This window comes from Hylobates moloch, unplaced genomic scaffold, assembly GCF_009828535.3.
Source record: "Hylobates moloch isolate HMO894 unplaced genomic scaffold, HMol_V3 SCAFFOLD_3, whole genome shotgun sequence".
NCBI lineage: Eukaryota > Metazoa > Chordata > Mammalia > Primates > Hylobatidae > Hylobates > Hylobates moloch.
Window position 1 is genome coordinate 66,597,250 of NW_026652278.1, and position 17,483 is coordinate 66,614,732.

The 17,483-nt window shown below is 52.5% G+C and overlaps 1 protein-coding gene across 2 annotated transcripts in view; it reads left to right on the top strand.

The window, feature by feature from the left end:
- The window catches only part of UNC5B (unc-5 netrin receptor B), an 89,577-nt gene extending 81,928 nt beyond the window's left edge, over positions 1-7,649 (top strand). For both annotated transcript variants that reach the window (XM_032139326.2, XM_032139335.2), the window contains 4 exons: positions 675-824; positions 1,400-1,564; positions 2,744-2,925; positions 3,916-7,649. In XM_032139326.2, coding sequence (XP_031995217.1) covers positions 675-824; positions 1,400-1,564; positions 2,744-2,925; positions 3,916-4,081 — 663 coding nt within the window. In that variant the 3' untranslated portion in view covers positions 4,082-7,649. The remainder of the gene's footprint in view (positions 1-674; positions 825-1,399; positions 1,565-2,743; positions 2,926-3,915) is intronic.
- Positions 7,650-17,483: the final 9,834 nt, after the last annotated feature.

Here is a 17,483-nt window from a genome sequence, read left to right on the forward strand (position 1 = left end):
AGTGTCCCCTGCTGGGAGGACCCTGGCTTGAGATGCCAGTGGCCCTGTGATGGGTGGGAGATGCCTGGGAAGTGCTCCTGCAGCTGGATCTCTTGGTCCTGGGGCATTGGCTAATGGCCAGCTTTGGCCAGAGAGTGGTATAGAAATCAAGAGAGAAGTTACCAGGTTTGAGCCTGATGGCATTCTTTGTTTATTCAACCCTCCATCCATTATCCATCCATCTGTCCATCTGTTCATCCATCCATCTGTCTTTCTGTTCATCTGACCATATACCCATTCAGTCAGCAGCCCATCTGTTTACCCAATCATTGCTCGTCTATCCATTCGTCTTTTCTTCCATCTTTCTATTCATACACCCATCCTTGTATATCCATCTGTTTATTCATCTGTCTATCTTTCTAGCCATCAATCCATTTATCCATCCATCTGTCCATTTATTAGTTTCTCTAGCCATACGGTCATCTATAGATTCATTCATCTAGTCATCTTTCCCACTGTCTGTCCATCTATCCATCATCCATTCATCTTCTCACACCATAAGCCCTCTGTGAGCTCTTGCAGATGCCCAGCCATGCACTCAGATGGGCTCCTGCCCCCTGCCCCGTAGAGTGCAGCAGAAGAGGCCCATCAGCCAAGTGTGATGGGTTCCCCTTCCCCATGCCCCTGGCCCACAGGAGGTGCTGGAGCTGGAGCGGACTCTGGGCGGCTACTTGGTGGAGGAGCCGAAACCCCTGGTGTTCAAGGACAGTTACCACAACCTGCGCCTCTCCCTCCATGACCTCCCCCATGCCCATTGGAGGAGCAAGCTGCTGGCCAAATACCAGGTGAGGGCTGGGCTGATGGATGGGGAAGGGCACCACTTAAGGGCTGCCCGGGAAGACCAGCTCCCTCCCGGGCCCTGTCTCCCGGCTCTGTCCTGTGGCCTTACCCCTCCCTGGGTCTCTCACTGTCTCTGTCTCCTCCCACCCCAGTCTCTAGGCTCCCAGCCATCTCCAGGCACGTCCCCAAATTCAGGGCAATGGGCAGCCACATGCACACTTCTGCCCTGTCACACCCTCACACGCACAGACGCCTATGCCCTTCATCCTCACAGAGGCTCCCCCCCCTTCAGGGCATGCCCGCTGCCCACCCAGCAGCACCTGAGACCACAAGGCCCCCCAGCCCCTGACACACACACACCTGTGCCTTTCCCTCCCCACCTACCCACCTTCAGCTCCCTTCTGGAACTGAGGGCCTGACACCAACTCAGCTGGCTAGCTTAGGGCACTTGACCCCTCCCCATCTGGGTGGAGAGGCCTGAACTGCCCCCCGAAGCTCCCAACCCTCCCTGAGCCTCCATTTCCATGAGGATAGGGCAGGCTGGCCTCGCCTGCCTGGTCCTGACCCCCTCCTCCTGCAGGAGATCCCCTTCTATCACATCTGGAGTGGCAGCCAGAAGGCCCTCCACTGCACTTTCACCCTGGAGAGGCACAGCGTGGCCTCCACAGAGCTCACCTGCAAGATCTGCGTGCGGCAAGTGGAAGGGGAGGGCCAGATATTCCAGCTGCACACCACTGTGGCAGAGGTGAGGGAAGTGGGGGCCGCATATTCCAGCTGCACACCACTGTGGCAGAGGTGAGGGAAGTGGGGGCCACATATTCCAGCTGCACACCACTGTGGCGGAGGTGAGGGAAGTGGGGGCCGCATATTCCAGCTGCACACCACACTGGTGGAGGTGAGGGAAGTGGGGGCCGCATATTCCAGCTGTACACCACACTGGCGGAGGTGAGGGAAGGGGGGGCCACATATTCCAGCTGCACACCACACTGGCGGAGGTGAGGGAAGGGTGGGGCAGATATTCCAGCTGCACACCACACTGGTGGAGGTGAGGGAAGGGCGGCCAGATAGTCCAGCTGCACACCACGCTGGTGGAGGTGAGGGCCAGAGGACACCTCTAGGATTTGGGGCTGGGCTGCAGCACACAGACCCCTGTAGTTCCCTCTCACCTCCCAAGTCTGAGCAGGGATTTGGTCACGTTTGTCTAACAAGCGTCATTTATTGATTGAGTGCCATTCATATGCTTGGCATATGCCAGAAAACTTACATGATCTCACTAAATCTTCACGAGCACCGGAAGATGCATGACAGATATGATCCCCACCTGGGAGGTGAGAAAGTAGGTTTTAGGAAGGGCAAGGATTTGCACACAGTACATCAATGGCAAGACTGGATTCGAACCCAAGTTGATGCAAGGACCAGGCCTATGGTTCTCAACCATTAAAAATCCGGATTGAGATTTAAAAACCCAGGCCACCCAGGGTGGCAACACTAGATCCTCCTCTTGGGGCATTGTAAAGAGCACTGGATACAGGTCTGGACCCACGTCTGCTACTAACTTGGCATGTGGCCATGAGCAAGCCACTCCCCTTTTCTAGACTTCACTTTCCACCTGTACAAGTGGGTGCATGTGGATTAGACTGTGGCTGGGGCTCCTTGGGGCTTCCTAACTATGAGGCTGCATCTGCATTTGCCTGGGGCTTTAGGTAAGCATGGTGCACCCCCTGAGGCCTGAAGGGTGGCCATGCAGGCCTTGCCCTTGGGAACCGACCCTTCAAGGGAGAAGCCCCTGCCTGAACAGTGGGAGTCTGTCCAGAGGAGGTGGGAGTGACTCAAGGCTCAATGAGCTCACAGTCCAAGGGGAGAGAGGCTGGAGGGCAGATACCCAGCGCTGTGCCTCTCTCACTCTTGGCCCCCGCCCTTGCAGACACCTGCTGGCTCCCTGGACACTCTCTGCTCTGCTCCTGGCAGCACCATCACCACCCAGCTGGGACCTTATGCCTTCAAGATCCCGCTGTCCATCCGCCAGAAGATATGCAACAGCCTAGATGCCCCCAACTCACGGGGCAATGACTGGCGGATGTTAGCGCAGAAGCTCTCTATGGACCGGTGAGTATCCCAGACCACAGCCCATCCCCATCTGCCTTCGTCCTCAAGGTCTCACAGGGGCAGGCAGGGCAGGCAGCCTGACAGCCAAGACCATCTGCCAGACCAGCTGCCCTTTTGCCACCATTTGTGGCAAATCAGGAACTCAGGATTGGATATGCAAAGTTCAAGAATACTGCTCCCTTGAGGAGCATCATGCTCAGAGCACTGGTCCTCGAGCCAGGCAGACTCTCAGACCCTGCTCTTTTCCCATTGTGCGGGGATAATGCTCCACCTGCCCATCTCACGGAACAGCAGGAGACTCAAAGCCAGGGCATCAGCTCGGTGCTATCATTGTCAGCACCTGGTATCTAGGACACAGAATGTGCTCCGGAGATGCTTGCTGACCGACCAAGATACACTTTGGTGTCAAAACTCCTTTGGAGAACCTCAAATGCTGGATAAATATAAGGCCAATGATAATAAATATTATACTTATTGAAAGATGTGTAATAAATCTGCATTGAGCAGATGCTTTAGATAAGACATTTTACTAGAAATGAATAGGACTAACAGAGATGGCTAAGGCTTTGTTCCTCCTATCAGGGCAGTTCATGGGAGCAGGAGGGAACACAGGTGGGAGGAATGACCACATGCTAGACGTGGTCATTCTCTCTTGGGGCCAGTGTCTTTCAATGATAATAACGATGATGATGAACAAGATGGTTACATGCTAGAGACAACGCTAGACCCTTACTTTATATGATCTTAGATCTTATTGAGAGGTAACTGGCATTGTTCCCATTTTAGAGACAAAGAGACTGAGATTCTGAGCCATAGGTTCTGACTTGCCCAGAGCCACACAGACTGCAGCACAGTAGCTGGAATTCAGACCCAGGACAGTGGGACACCAAAGCTCACAGCCTTCCCACTTCCCCTTGTGCCCCTTCACCCCCAGGCTCCGGGGAGGGGCTAAGTGCTTGGGAACCTCAGTGCCCTCCTTCCCTCTGCCAGGTACCTGAATTACTTTGCCACCAAAGCGAGCCCCACGGGTGTGATCCTGGACCTCTGGGAAGCTCTGCAGCTGGACGATGGGGACCTCAACAGCCTGGCGAGTGCCTTGGAGGAGATGGGCAAGAGTGAGATGCTGGTGGCTGTGGCCACCGACGGGGACTGCTGAGCCTCCTGGGACAGCGGGCTGGCAGGGACTGGCAGGAGGCAGGTGCAGGGAGGCCTGGGGCAGCCTCCTGATGGGGATGTTTGGCCTCTGCTTCCTCCCAGTTCACAGCCAGAGTTGCCTGTCCTCCTCCTCTTCCCCAACCCCCAGACCACGACCAGCCTTAGAAAATCCATGTACTCTGTTGTTAGAGGGCCCAGAGTTCCTTCTCCATCCCTATTCTCTCTCTCTTGGCCTGAGATCTCTGTGCAGGAACCAAGATGGGGCTGAAGCCTCTGGAGGCAGTTGGTTGGGGGCAGGCAGGAGGCCCTCCCTCCACCCGCCCCCCCTCAGCCTGGTAACTTCTGGGTTCCATGGGTTTTAGTTCTGTTCTTCGTTTTCTTCCTCCGTTATTGATTTCTCCTTTCTCCCTAAGCCCCCTTCTGCTTCCACGCCCTTTTCCTCTTTGAAGAGTCAAGTACAATTCAGACAAACTGCTTTCTCCTGTCCAAAAGCAAAAAGGCAAAGGAAAGAAAGAAAGCTTCAGACCGCTAGTAAGGCTCAAAGAAGAAGAAAAACACCAAAACCACAAGGGAAAAGAAAAACCCAGTTTCTTAGGAAACGCAAATGATTTATTATCCAGATTATTTGGATAAGTCCTTTTTAAGAAAAAAAAAAGAAAATGAAAAACAACACACAAAAAAATAGAAAACTCTTTTCTTGAGTGTGGATGAGAATGGGCACGCTCACACTTCTGGCCAGGAGTGAATGTGCCTGTGTGTGTGTGTGTGTGTGTGTGTATACATGTATGTGTGTGCATTGAGGAGAGAGAGACTGAACAGAGAGTACTTTGCTGCTAACGAATCCATCTTGGACTAAATTCTGACAAGGTCTCAGTTTCCCCAGTTGTGCAGGGAGTAGGTCAGACAGGGTTTTCACTGTCTAGATTTAGCTGGTTAGATTTTCCTCTAAAATCTTAAGCAGATGCTGAATCCATAAAGCCAAGAAGTGCTGAGGGCTGGAGTGGGTGAGCCCTCCCTCCCACAGCCCCAGGGAGATATGTCTGGACTCCTGGGAATCTGGATTAAGAAAGTTGGGATGAAAGAGGTAGACTGCTCAGGCCAGCTGTGAGCCAGGGAGAATGTTCCAGGCTGGTTTTGGTCTGGTGGCTCGTAGAAAGGGATGTGGCCCAGAAGTGGGACTCAAACAGAGAGATGAAGTAGGGGAGGACAGTCCTCCACGGGCATCTCTCTCCTGGGGGCTGGATATCTTTACCCTAGGGTGGAGCCAGCCCTGACACCCTCATCCCCTCCTCAGCCCAGCAGCCTCTAAAGCAGCGTGGTGCTCTCTTGATGGCCAGGAATCCAGAATCTGCCCTTCCACAGCCTTGGTTTCTCCTTCTGTAAAGCAGAGTGAGGGCTGAGAAGTCTTCTCTAGCTGCAGAAGCCTGAGCTTCCCAGTGTCAGTCAGCTCTGCGACGTGGGAGGCTTGGAGGAGGGTGGCCTGGCTGTGCTTTGCATGCCCAGGAGTGGAGGAGGAGGCTGAGGAGCTGGTTTCTCAGCTCTGATCTCCACAGGCACCTCCTATAACCCTCCTCTCACCCACCCCGCTACAGTTTGGGAGATCTGAAATAACCTTTCCCAGTGGGCGGGGTTGCCAGGGTTGAGGGGACGGCACACACCACTCCCACCCAACCTGTTCCAGGGGCCTGCATGGCACAGGATGAGTCCCTGCCCTGTGCAGCTGCCTGGCAGTGGCTGGGACAAGGATCTTGCAGCCAGCACAGAGGCCTCATCAAAGGCCTCTCCCTCTTGGCACTCCAGGCAAGGCAGATGCCAGCTTCCCCAACACCTCCAGGCTGTGACCCTAGGGCGTGACCCAGCAGGCCTCTGAGCAGCCACTGGGACCCGTCTCAGCACATCCTGGCCTTTGAAAGTCTGGTATCCTGAGGGAAGGGCAGGTTTTAGGGCCGCAGTTCCAGCCAGCATCCCCAGCCTGGCTTCCCTGCCATGGACTCAATAGCTGGTGGGGCTTCTTACCACCCACCAGCTCCGCTGGGGTGCGGCCTGGCTGTGGGCAGAGGAGGATTTGCCTGGAGATTTGAGAGAAGATTCCTTCTACCAGGGCTGCTGAGGGGCCAGGCCTGCATCAGGGGCTGGGCCCGGAGGCTGAGACTAAGGCTCTCGACCCTGGTGCCTCCATGTGGATGCTGCCTCAGACAAAGGCAGTGAGCCTTCCCTGCCAAAGTGCCCGTCCCATGGGCTCACCCTCACTGGTCACTGTTAGCCCATGAACACGTGTGGGCCTCAGTCACGTGGCTTTGAGGGCAGTCTGACCAGGCTAGACCACACGTGCCGTGACAGGGGGTGCCATTCCCCTCACAGGCTCTAATGTGCCCACATGCAGCCTGGCAGTCCAAAGACCAAGAATCAAGATGCAAATCTGCCACTAAACTGCTGTGCAACTTCAGGCATATCACTGCCTTTTCTGGGCTTCAGTGTCCTTTTCATACCTAGAAGGCTGCGGTCTGAGGCTCTTTGGGTTCAGACACACTGTTCTAGGCTTCTGTAGGGGACCCTGTGATCTGCTGTGCCCCTCCTCCCTGTTCTTTTCTGTCCTCCCCGCCGCACCCTCAGAAGCTGCTTGCTCTGCCCCCAGGACAGGAGCTTGACGGATGAGCTGCAGCCAGCCACCCAGGTGCCATTTCCAGTCTGACTTCCGGAAATGTGCACCATGTCCTAGAGAACAGACCCATTGGCTGGAGCCTCCTGGGAGGGTTCAAACCGTCCAGCTCTATGAGAAATGCCCAGAAAGGCTTTGCCGACTCCATCCGTCTGTGGAGGCTGCCTGCCTCCGGGGTGGGATCAGTGGTTTCTCCTCTAATTCAGACCCAAGAGGTAGCCCCAGAGGGCATGTACCTGGTGGGAAGCAGCTCAGGTACCCTTGGGGGTTGCAGGGCCCTTACGCAGGTGTTTCTATCTCTCTCTTTTTTGGGGTGCGTGTGTGCTGCGCGTGTGCGTGCCTGTGCTTTTCTCTGTGGGCACATCAGGGTGCCCCTCAGAGAACACGTGCACGTGTCCCCACCTGAGCAAGTGTGTGTGTGTGCTCCTCTGCGTCCCAGGTTTGGACGTCTAGAGTTTGGTGTGCCTGTCTTCTGCCCTCCCTGAGCCCACAGGGTCAGTCAGCGTATCTTCTACGTGCCTCTCCCTCTGCCTTCTCTCACAGTGCCCCCGGCTCCAGAGCTCAGGGGTAGGGGTTCTCCTGAGGGTGCAGGGGATCCTCCTCATCTCCTGGACTCTCCAGGGCACTCTGGTCCCTATTCCCCAGCTCCTAGGCAGCTGAGCCGGGTCCCTTAGGGGAGGTGACCAGGAGCTTCGGTGCAGGGAGCTCTTGGTGGGGCAAAGGGCTGGACCCCTGCCAGGTCTGTGGACATGGTTATATGCCCGGGAGGGGGTGGTGCAGGGCCCCAGGGATGGCCCCCAATCCCACCTCTGTTTATTCTGTAAACTACAACCTACAAATAACCTTTAGCATTCCTATTGTAACAAAATTAATTTTTATGAAATAAATTATATTTCCTAGTCTAATAAAATCCGGGTTGCATTTGGCTGTCTTCCTATTGGTAATTGGGAATGACTCCGTTGCTTTTCTCAAAATTCCATGGAAGGTGGAGGTGTCACTGTCAGTTCAGAGCTATCTGACCCCCAGGAGATGAACAAGCCCAACTGCCTCATTTTACAGAAGGGAAAACTGGCTCAGAGAGGGGTAAGGACTTCCCTAGAGTCACACAGCAAGGAGGAGCCCGTGGTCCATCTGGATCCCAGTCCTTGTGCATCTGGATCTGTTCAGGAGTTTGTCGTGTGAGTCTGCCAGGGGCTAGGTAATGGGTGAGAGGGATGACACAGAGATGAAGCCCCAGCATCCCTGTCTGTCTCTGAGGAGTTCAGAAGGGGGCATCCCCAAGGGTGCTGAGGCTGTGAGGTCAGTTCAGAAACCTCACCTAGGATATATGACTATTGTGCAGGCTGAAAGGGAGTGATGGGCAGGTTGGGATCTTATGACTCCGCCCCAGGCTGCCAGGCATGGTTGGGCAGGTAACGCACTGGGCAAGAGTACCATATCTAAAGGGGAGGGGTGGCTCCATTCCCATGTATGTTGTAGATTTGTGTATTTGCTGAGATGTTTCCAGCAGATGGCAGTAAAGGGTCTTGTGCTAATAAAAGCAGTACCTTGCTATTGAGGAGAGGGTGCCTTGTTCTCATGTGCACAGACGTGCTGTAAGAAGACTGGCAAGGGTCCCATTTCAGCTGGTCCCCTCCACCCTGTGGACCTCGTCTTTCCCTTTATGCCTTGAGTCTGGCCTGAGAATTTCCCAGCATGGATTGCCTGCTCCATGAGTAGATTCTGTGGTGTCTTAAGTTTGGGGTGAGAGCACCCCCTGGCCCCATCTTGGACAGTCATGTTGCCCAATCAGCGTGTTAAAGGCTCTGAAAAGCCCTGCAGGAAGCAGCTGGTCTCATATTAACACAGACATCCCGGATAGATTTGGCCTTGGAACTTGTTTTCACAGCCTGAGCATGTGGTGCCTATAGGCCCTGCCAGCCCTGACTTTCTGGGACCTATGGCTCTGGGTTCTATGTGGCTGTATCACCTAGCTGTCCCCCTTGGAGTGGGGAGCACCTCTGGGCTGGGTCTGAGACTGAAAGTTACCAAGACAAGAGAAAACCCACGTCTGTCCTCTGGTGGAGGAGGTGGGGCAGGCAGGGCACAATGGCACCCACCTGCACGCAGACCCCCAGGCTCAGATCATCATCTTTCCCCGGGGACCCAGAAGACTTGGAGCAGTCACATTCAGCATGACCTTCCTAGCAGAGATTATTTGGGGTAAGGATTTATAAGGGAGAAGAAAAGGAAAGGGACAGCTTCATAAGGATGGGGGGTGAAGGGAGGGATACAGGGGGCGGGCAGCAGCCCAGCTAAGGGGTGGGCAGAGCCAGGTGTAAGGCAGCTATTTCATGCAAGTAGCCCCCACAAGCAGGCAGACAGTCTGGGGTCTCCCAGGAGTCAAGGCGACCCATTTAAACTTCATTCTCTACCTGCCACTGTCCCTTGGAATCTCACCTAAAATCAGGTTGGGCAGCAGGTGGGGTGCAAAGAGTTCTGGTCCTGAAGGTAGGGGTCCTGGGTCCCAGCCCTGATGCTGTGGAGTCACTATCCTTCCCTGAGCCTCAGTTTCTCCATCTGTGAAATGTGGGGCATAGATCTGCTACCCTGTGAGAGACCTCTGGCTGGTGTAATTCTGTAATTGGCAGGGGGTGTGGGGTGGGGGGGGGCCCTGGCTCTAGGCAGTAGTGTGACAGCCGCACCCCTTGAACCCTACTTTCTTTGCCAAGCCCAGGGGATGGTTGAGGGACAACCAGGAGAAGGCAGCAAAGGGGCTGGTTGCAGCCTGGGGCTGTGCAGGTGCCCAGTGAGGGGCCAGAGCCGGTGGCACGAGATCCTCCCAACTGGCCAGCCTGGCACAGCCAGCACACTGCAGGCCTGTCACTCATGAAAGTGTGCCCCCTTCTCCACTAGGGACCCTAAGAAGAGGAAATCCACTCCAACTCCAGCTGACAGCTTGAGGTCAGACACAGTACTGCCCAGCAAATTTTCAAAACCTTTGTCCATTTTAATTGAAAATGATACATGCCTACTGTTTAAAAAAAGAAAAAATCAAGAGGTACAACAGAATTGGTGAAAAGTAGATTTCCCTCCTTCCTCTGTCTCTATTTCATTTCCCTCTCCACCCCTGTCCCTAGTCCCCACTCTACTCCCATAGAGGCAATTGTTACATTTCTTCTGTAGCCTCCTAGGAAGATCTGTGCATATACACACGCGTATTTGTACATGTAAATATTTAAATATAATGGATTTGATCCAGGAGCCTCAAACCCTTGAGGTATAAACATGAAACCGTTTTATTTTTCCAATAACTGCTCAGAAATTGATTTTGTCGACGCCATCCCTCCCACTGGCTAGCAGGCTCCCTAAGGACATGTGGAGGTCCCTGGCTTTTCCCTTGTTGCTGTTACTAAGACGGTCTCATTTTGTTGCTAAGGCTCAACCAGGCCATGCTGGAACTCCATCGTCACCTTTAACTAAAGCTCTCTGAGAGCCCCAGTGCAGGCCACTGAAGGCTGGGGCTGCCTGCCTCCCCTCCCTGAACAGCAATGTCTCCCTCCTTCATCATTTGATAGGAAAAGCTGCCATCAAAACACTTTGGTCTCCTGCACCAGCACAGGCATCTCACACCAAGACCCCAGCCTCCTTAGAACTGGGCCCTGGAGAATCCAGTGACTGTTTGTTATCAACAAGACACTGTTTCTTTTCTTTTTTTAATTTCTTTTTTTTTTTTTTTTTTTTGAGACAGAGTCTTGCTGTGTCGCCCAGGCTGGAGTGCAGTGCCACGATCTTGGCTCACTGCAACCTCCACCTCCTGGGTTCACGTGATTCTCCTGCCTCAGCCTCCCAAGTAGCTGGGATTACAAGTGCCCACTACCACATCCAGCTAATTTTTGTATTTTTAGTAGATACTGGGTTTCACCATGTTGGTCAGGCTGGTCTCGAACTCCTGACCTCAGGTGATCCACTAGCCTTGGCTTCCCAAAGTGCTGGGATTACAGGTGTGAGCCACCACACCCGGCCGACAAGACGCTATTTCTACCATAACCCCTGGCCTGCATAGAACATTCCAGGGACAGGCAGACCTGGAGATGAGGACTTCCCAAGTCCTGATTTTTCTTTTCTTTTTTTTTCCTTTTTTTTTTTTTTTTTTTGAGATGGATTCTCACCCTGTCCTCCAGGCTGGAGTGCAATGGCACGATCTGGGTTCACTGCACCCTCTGCCTCCCAGGTTCAAACAATTTTCCTGCCTCAGCCTCCCGAGTAACTGGGATTACAGGTGTCCGCCACCATGCCCAGCTAATTTTTGTATTTAAATGAGACAGGGTTTCACCATGTTGGCCAGGCTGGTCTCAAACTCCTGACCTCATGATCCACCCATCTCTGCCTCTCAAAGTGCTGGGATTACAGGCGTGAGCCACTGTGCCTGGCCCAAGTCCCAATTTTTCAAAACACATATAGTGTAGGGGACAACCGTGCTCCAGTTTAACAACCCATTCAGCCAATTGCATTGGTCACCTCCGGGGTAAAGGACAAAAGTCGCACACAATGCCCTTGGGAGCCTACAATCAAAAGAGGAGACACATCAAAAGGGTGAGGGGCTTTGGAAACTCGGAGCGACTCCTGACCAAGCCTGGGGGTCCAGAAAGCCTTTCTGGAAGAGACGGTATTTTCCAACACTGGGGTTGGTTTCCCTGAGACATAGCTTCTCAGGTATGCATTTTGTGGGAGACACTTGTAGGCAAAAGTTTACAATAGCTTTCTTTCATGAAACTTCTTGGCTGGGTATGGTGGCTTACACCTGTAATTCCAGCACTTTGAGAAGCCAAGGCAGGAGGATTGCTTGAGGCCACTAGTTGGAGACCAGCCTGGACAACACAGTGAGACTCCATCTCTACAAAAAAAAGTTTTAAAAAATTGCCAGGTGTCACACACCTGTAATCCCAACTATTTGGGAAGCGGAGGCAAGAAGATCCCTTGAGTCCAGGAGTTGAAGGCTACAGTGAGCTATAAGGGGGGTCACTGCACTCCAGCCTGGGTGACAGACTGAGACCCTCTCTCTAAAAAAACAACAAACCCCCTTCTTACTAAGAAGATGCTGATGTCCCTTTAGCAGGCTAGACATGAAGGCTGCTGTCTGCCGGAGATGCTCAGATGGTCACCGGCCCTACTCGCGCCTGTTTATATGAATGTAAGTTGATGTCCTCTCAGTGACCCCAACCCAGGAGCTGGGGAATGTGGGGAGGGGCACCAGTGACTTCCTGCTTTCCTGCAATCAGGAGGGGCTGGGCATCCAGGCCCACTGGGGGTGGCTTGAATCTGCACAGCCTAGTTCCTCAACCTAAAAGGCTTCCTCAACATGAGGGTCCTCAATACCTAGAAATTCAATCAATACAGCCCTAATCCCCAGACGGGCCTAGCACTGGGGGAAGGGGATACATCAGGCCTGGACTCAGCCCCTAAGCAGCTCACAGTAGAATACAAACTGAATTCACATAGCTGGTACCACACACCCTGAGATGGTACCAGCAGAGTGTGTGGGAGCAGGAAGATGGGAAGGAGTCCCTCTAGCTGCCCCACCTCGAGAGATGGTGATGTGTATGCAGGTGGAGATTGGGGCGGGGATGCAGGAACAGCATTATCCCGGGTGCAGTGTGGAGAAGCCCAGCATGGGGAGAGAGGACAGGAGCAGCCTGGGGTCTGTGAAGGACAGAGGGGTGTGGCTCCCTATTGGTCACCTGCTCTAGGTTCACATAGATGTGCTTCTGGGCGTTGGGGTCCACTCACAGAAGCCAGGCCTCAGGAGTTTGTCCACAGACTAAGGGTCAAAAACACGAATGTGTCCAGGCCGCTCAGTCATGTGAATGAGAGAAGCCACCAAACCAGCAATTCACTTCACAGAGAAATGTGCCTGCTCAGCTGTTTCTTGAAACATCAGGCTGTCTCAGCATATCATTCATTTCTCACTTTTCTTAGCAGCACAAGTCTCTACTTGAGTGAAATAGAGGATAGATATCCTGTTCAGTGGCCTCTCACGTTTGGCTGCAGTGCTATAGGGAAGCGATAGGGAGAAGTGGGGATACATCATAATCAAGTTGGGTTTATTCCAGAAATGCAAGGCTGATTTAACATTTGAAAATCAATTAATGTAAATTTTAATAGAATAAAGACAAAGATCATATGACCATCATAGCAGATTATATTTTCCAACTATCACTGCAATAATATGTACCACTTGACATGCTCTTCTTCTAACTTGACCTTGGCACTCTTCCATCAAGAGGTGAAGTCTATGTCCCCTCCCCCTGGATCCTAGGTGAACCTCGGTGACTCCTTGACCAACAGAGTACAGCAGAAGTGGCCATGCATAACTCCCAAGGTTGGATCCTAAAAACTCCCTGTGTTTCCTTAAGCCTAAGAAGCCACAGAAAGAGGCCACTTGAAGGAGTTGTGGACAGTAATCCCAGGGGAAGCCCAGCCAACAACCAGCATCAACTGCCAGACACAAGAGAGGGAGGACACTTTCAGATGATTCCAACTCCCAACCTTTGGGTCTTCCAGCCGAGGCCACAGCCATGGGGAGTGAGTGGGGGTGCAGCGTAGAGACAAGGCATGCTCATCTTGCCCTGTCCATTTCCCAACCCACAGAATCTGTCCCATAACAAATTTTTTTTGGCACCACTACATTTGGGGGTCATTTGTTTTGTACACATAGCAACCAGAGGAGAGCGGCTTCTGGGGCTTTAAGAGTGTTCACTTTCTTGTTCCGGGTGCTGGTGGAACAGATGCCACCATTCTGTGATCATTCATGAACTCTACACTTAGGATCTGCACACTAGTCTCTATGTAGGTGGTACTTCCATAAAAAGAACTCAAACAAGAAGACCAAAGAAAAGGGGGGGGGACGCAGAGCAATTTCCCTGTTGTAACTGTGGAGCAAGAGATAGATTGGCGCTGAGAAATGAGAACATCCCTAACTGGTGGCCTCTGTTTTCTCCGTAAAGACCATCTCCCAGAGGGATGTGTTCAGGGCTCTGGGCCAAGTGGAGGAGGAAGATGGCAACGGTTCTTACAGCAAGCAGGAGCCAAGACACGTGGTAGGACTGCAGGGAATCCTCAGGCCCATCTGGCATTGATAACTGTGAGTTCCAAGCAGACTCACTGGTCTGCTGGGCACTCTCCGGTGAGGATCATTTGTCAGCTGTAGCTGGGCTCCCCCAGGGTGGGCCCACGCTGCCACGGGGAGATGAGGGACATGGGAGTTTAGGGTACTGCGAAGATGTTACTGATATGGTGGACCTTGGGATCTAAGCTGCCTGAGGATAGAAGGAAGGACATGCTTGATGGATGAAGGGGAGACAGAGGAGTCAGTGCTGGCATCTCCCAGAAGTCTAGAACGTTCCTGGAGGGAGCCACTGACCAGCACATAGCAAGGAGAGGTGGCTAGAGTCAGAATGGGGACTGGAATTCGAATCAGTGATGTGGGCCATCCGTGGTGGTTCACGCCTGTAATCCCAGCATTTTGGGGGGCAGAGGTGGGAGGATCACTTGAAGCCAAGAGTTTGAGACCAGCCTGGGCAACACAGTGAGACCCTCATTTCTAAAAAAAAATTTTTTTAATTAGCCGGGAGTGGTGGCCTGCACCTGTAGTTCCGGGAGTGGTGGCCTGCACCTGTAGTTCCAGCTACTCAGGGAGGCTGAGACGGGAGGATTACTTAAGCCCAGGAGCTGGAGGCTGCTGTGAGCTATGATCATGCCACTGCACTCCAGCCTGGGTGACAGAGCAATACCCTGTCTCTTAAAAAATAAATTAGTGATGTGGAAGCAGAGAAGTTATGAGTCCGTAGTTATGGCTTTATCACCATAACTACTAATCTTACCTCTCAGAATCTTTGTGCCCCGCATGGGTATCCAGTAACCCTGGAAAGAAAGACCGTAGTGAGTGACCCCAATCTGTGAGCATTGCAGTGATAGAGAAATTCCACGAGATGGCAGCATCGGCCCATGAGCCTTATGCCTGGAGCTCTCCGCGCCCCCCGCCGCCCCACCTCCGAACGCCCCGCACCCTCCCCCAAAAGGAGCCTGTGAAAAATATTCTGATTCTTCCTGATTGTTATATCGCCTGCAGGTCAACAGACTCTGGAGAAGAGAAGAAGAGAAGAGCTTGTAGGGCTCCAGTCTTAGAAGATGAGGGCTTCTGTGACCCCCACTCCCAACCACTTTTCATGGAGCCTCCTGGGTGGGTTCTGGAGGCAGAAAGGCATCCATGGGAATTTTGGCTCTGCCGCTGACTAGCTGTGTGACTCTGAATGAGGTACTAACCTCTTTGTGCCCCAGTTTCCGCATAAGCTAAATGGGGCTGACAACTGCACTGACCTCACGGTGTGTGGTGCATTCTACGGGATGGGGGGCGGCCGTGGCGGGGGTTGGAGCCAGAGCGGGAGCTATGTCCTCTGGCTCACCATCTTTAACAGCAATCCGTACGCCTACTCTATGCCTCCTAGAAGGCTGTTAGGTTGTTATTCTCAACCCCTTCACAGATGAGAAAACTGAGGCTTGACTTCCTAAGGCCACATAAAAAGCATCCTAACCCAGGTCTATCTGGCTCCAGGGCCCAGTTCTGAACACCAAGCCAAGGGGCCTCCCTATCGGCCACCCTGGCCAGCCTTGGCATCTCATCCTCCAGTTCCCTGGGCCTGGAGCTGGTCCTCTTGTGATAGTGGGATGGCTTCTGCCAGCACTCAGAACCTTTCAAGGCATTTCCAAACCAAGGAGAAACAGAGTGCTTTTTCTTTTCTTTTTCTTTCTTTCCGGCTCACTGCAACCTCTGCCTTCCCTGGTTCAAGCAATTCTCCTGCCTCACATCCCGATGGTTGGATTACAGGCCCACCACCATGTTATTTTTAGTAGAGACAGGGTTTCACCATGTTGGCCATGCTGATCTCAAACTCCTGACCTCGTGATCTGCCTGCTTTGGCCTCCCAAAGTAATCTCGCTTGGGATTACAGTCGCCAGCCACTGCGCCCGGCCAGGGTGCTTTTTCAAAGGATTAAGGATTGTAAAATGTCGATCCAGTGGAAAGTGCTTTGGCCATTTGGAGTTTTCCTTCCTTCTCTTCTCCTTCTTATCCTCCTCCTCTTTTTCTCCTCATGTATAAGAATAAAGATGCCTAATGGCTGTAGTACTTTACCATTTACAAATATTTTTTGTAATTGACCTTCTCCAACAATACTTGAGCATAGATGGTTGTTGTCATTGAATCTGCTCGGTTGCAATGCCTCATATGCTCTAGCCAGATACAGAGTTGGGAGCTCTCAAGGCGGAAAAGCATGGCCACTGCATTCCTAGACACAGATGGGGTTCAGGACACACTACCCCAAACTTGTGACTGTAGGAGACAAGAATAGGCCACCCAAAATATGCCTCCTTGGCATAAGAATAATTTTGAGCTGGTTATTTTGAGAAACTGCAGACACAGGAGAAGCTCTAAGAACAAAAGGAAAACTTACCCTTTGGAAAGAGAAACTTACATCTTTAAAAGAAATCATACGTCAGGGTGTCTCCCTCTCTGCACCCGGAAGAGAAAGATGTCTCTAATCACTAGAAACACTTACCAATGGAGAAGGCACCAACTTCAGTCTGCAAGACCAACCTTCCCCTTGTTGACTAAGCTTTTCCTGCCCACATCCCCACAGCTGGGCCTTCTTTCTTTGTTTCAGCTGAAGATGGCATTTAAGCCTGAACTCAAAGCCGTGGTTTTTGGAGATTTACTCATTTCTCTGAGTATTTCCCAAGTGCACATGACATATACACATTACTAAACTTCTGTTTGTTTTTCTCTTCTCAATCTCAAGATTGTTTCAGGTGTCTACTCTACCTCATGAAGGCTAGAAAAAATTACCTTTCCACTCCTATAGCACTTATCAAAAGCAATGTTCAGGATAACTTCAGGCAAGGGACAGGAACCCAGCCAATTTCTCAGGCCTGCCCACCCCAGCCTCCCCATCCCTCCTGTCCCTGGAGTCCGCTGCTATGAAGTGGGCGTTGTGAAAACACTTTTATTCTGTTTCCTCTCTACTTCCATTTCTTGACCCAATCTCCCTCTTTTCTGATCATCTGTCAGGGTAAATGTTTTTATTACCTGGTCACTGAAGGGCCTGCTGGCCAGGGGCCAGGGCAGACTCAGAGCTCAGGGCTCTGGACCCCCATTCTCCTGTTCCTTCCCTGATCCCCCATAGCCTCAAACATTCCCTGGGAAGCTGTGTGCCCAACAGTACCTGACTCATCTTGTCCCCAAGCTAGACATTACCACCGCCATCCACCTAGATCCTGGAGGAGAAGACAAGCCCACATTGGCTGGGAAGCAGCCCCACGGATGCATTAGCAACCTGTTTCCTCCCACGGCTTTCTGCTTTCATGATGGAGGCCATCCCCAGAGCCCCTTCCTGAACTCAGCCCTAGCAACCAACAAATCCCCAAGTGGCTGGCGCCTCCTCCATTTGAGAAAGATCCCAGCCTCAGAGCTCTGGAAGAGGGCTCCTGGCACCTCTGATTCTCTAAGCAGCTGTCCTGAAACTGTCTCACTCACTCACATACATGCACATTCTCCAAAGATAAAGATAACAATGGCTCCTGTTCAGAGTCCTGAACAAACAACTCAGGACTCTGCATGAAGTAAAAGCAATCAAGTGACAAAGCACCGGAGCTTCACAGACATGGGGCATGGTCCCGGGGCTGGACCAGAAGTAGCCCTGATCTGCTA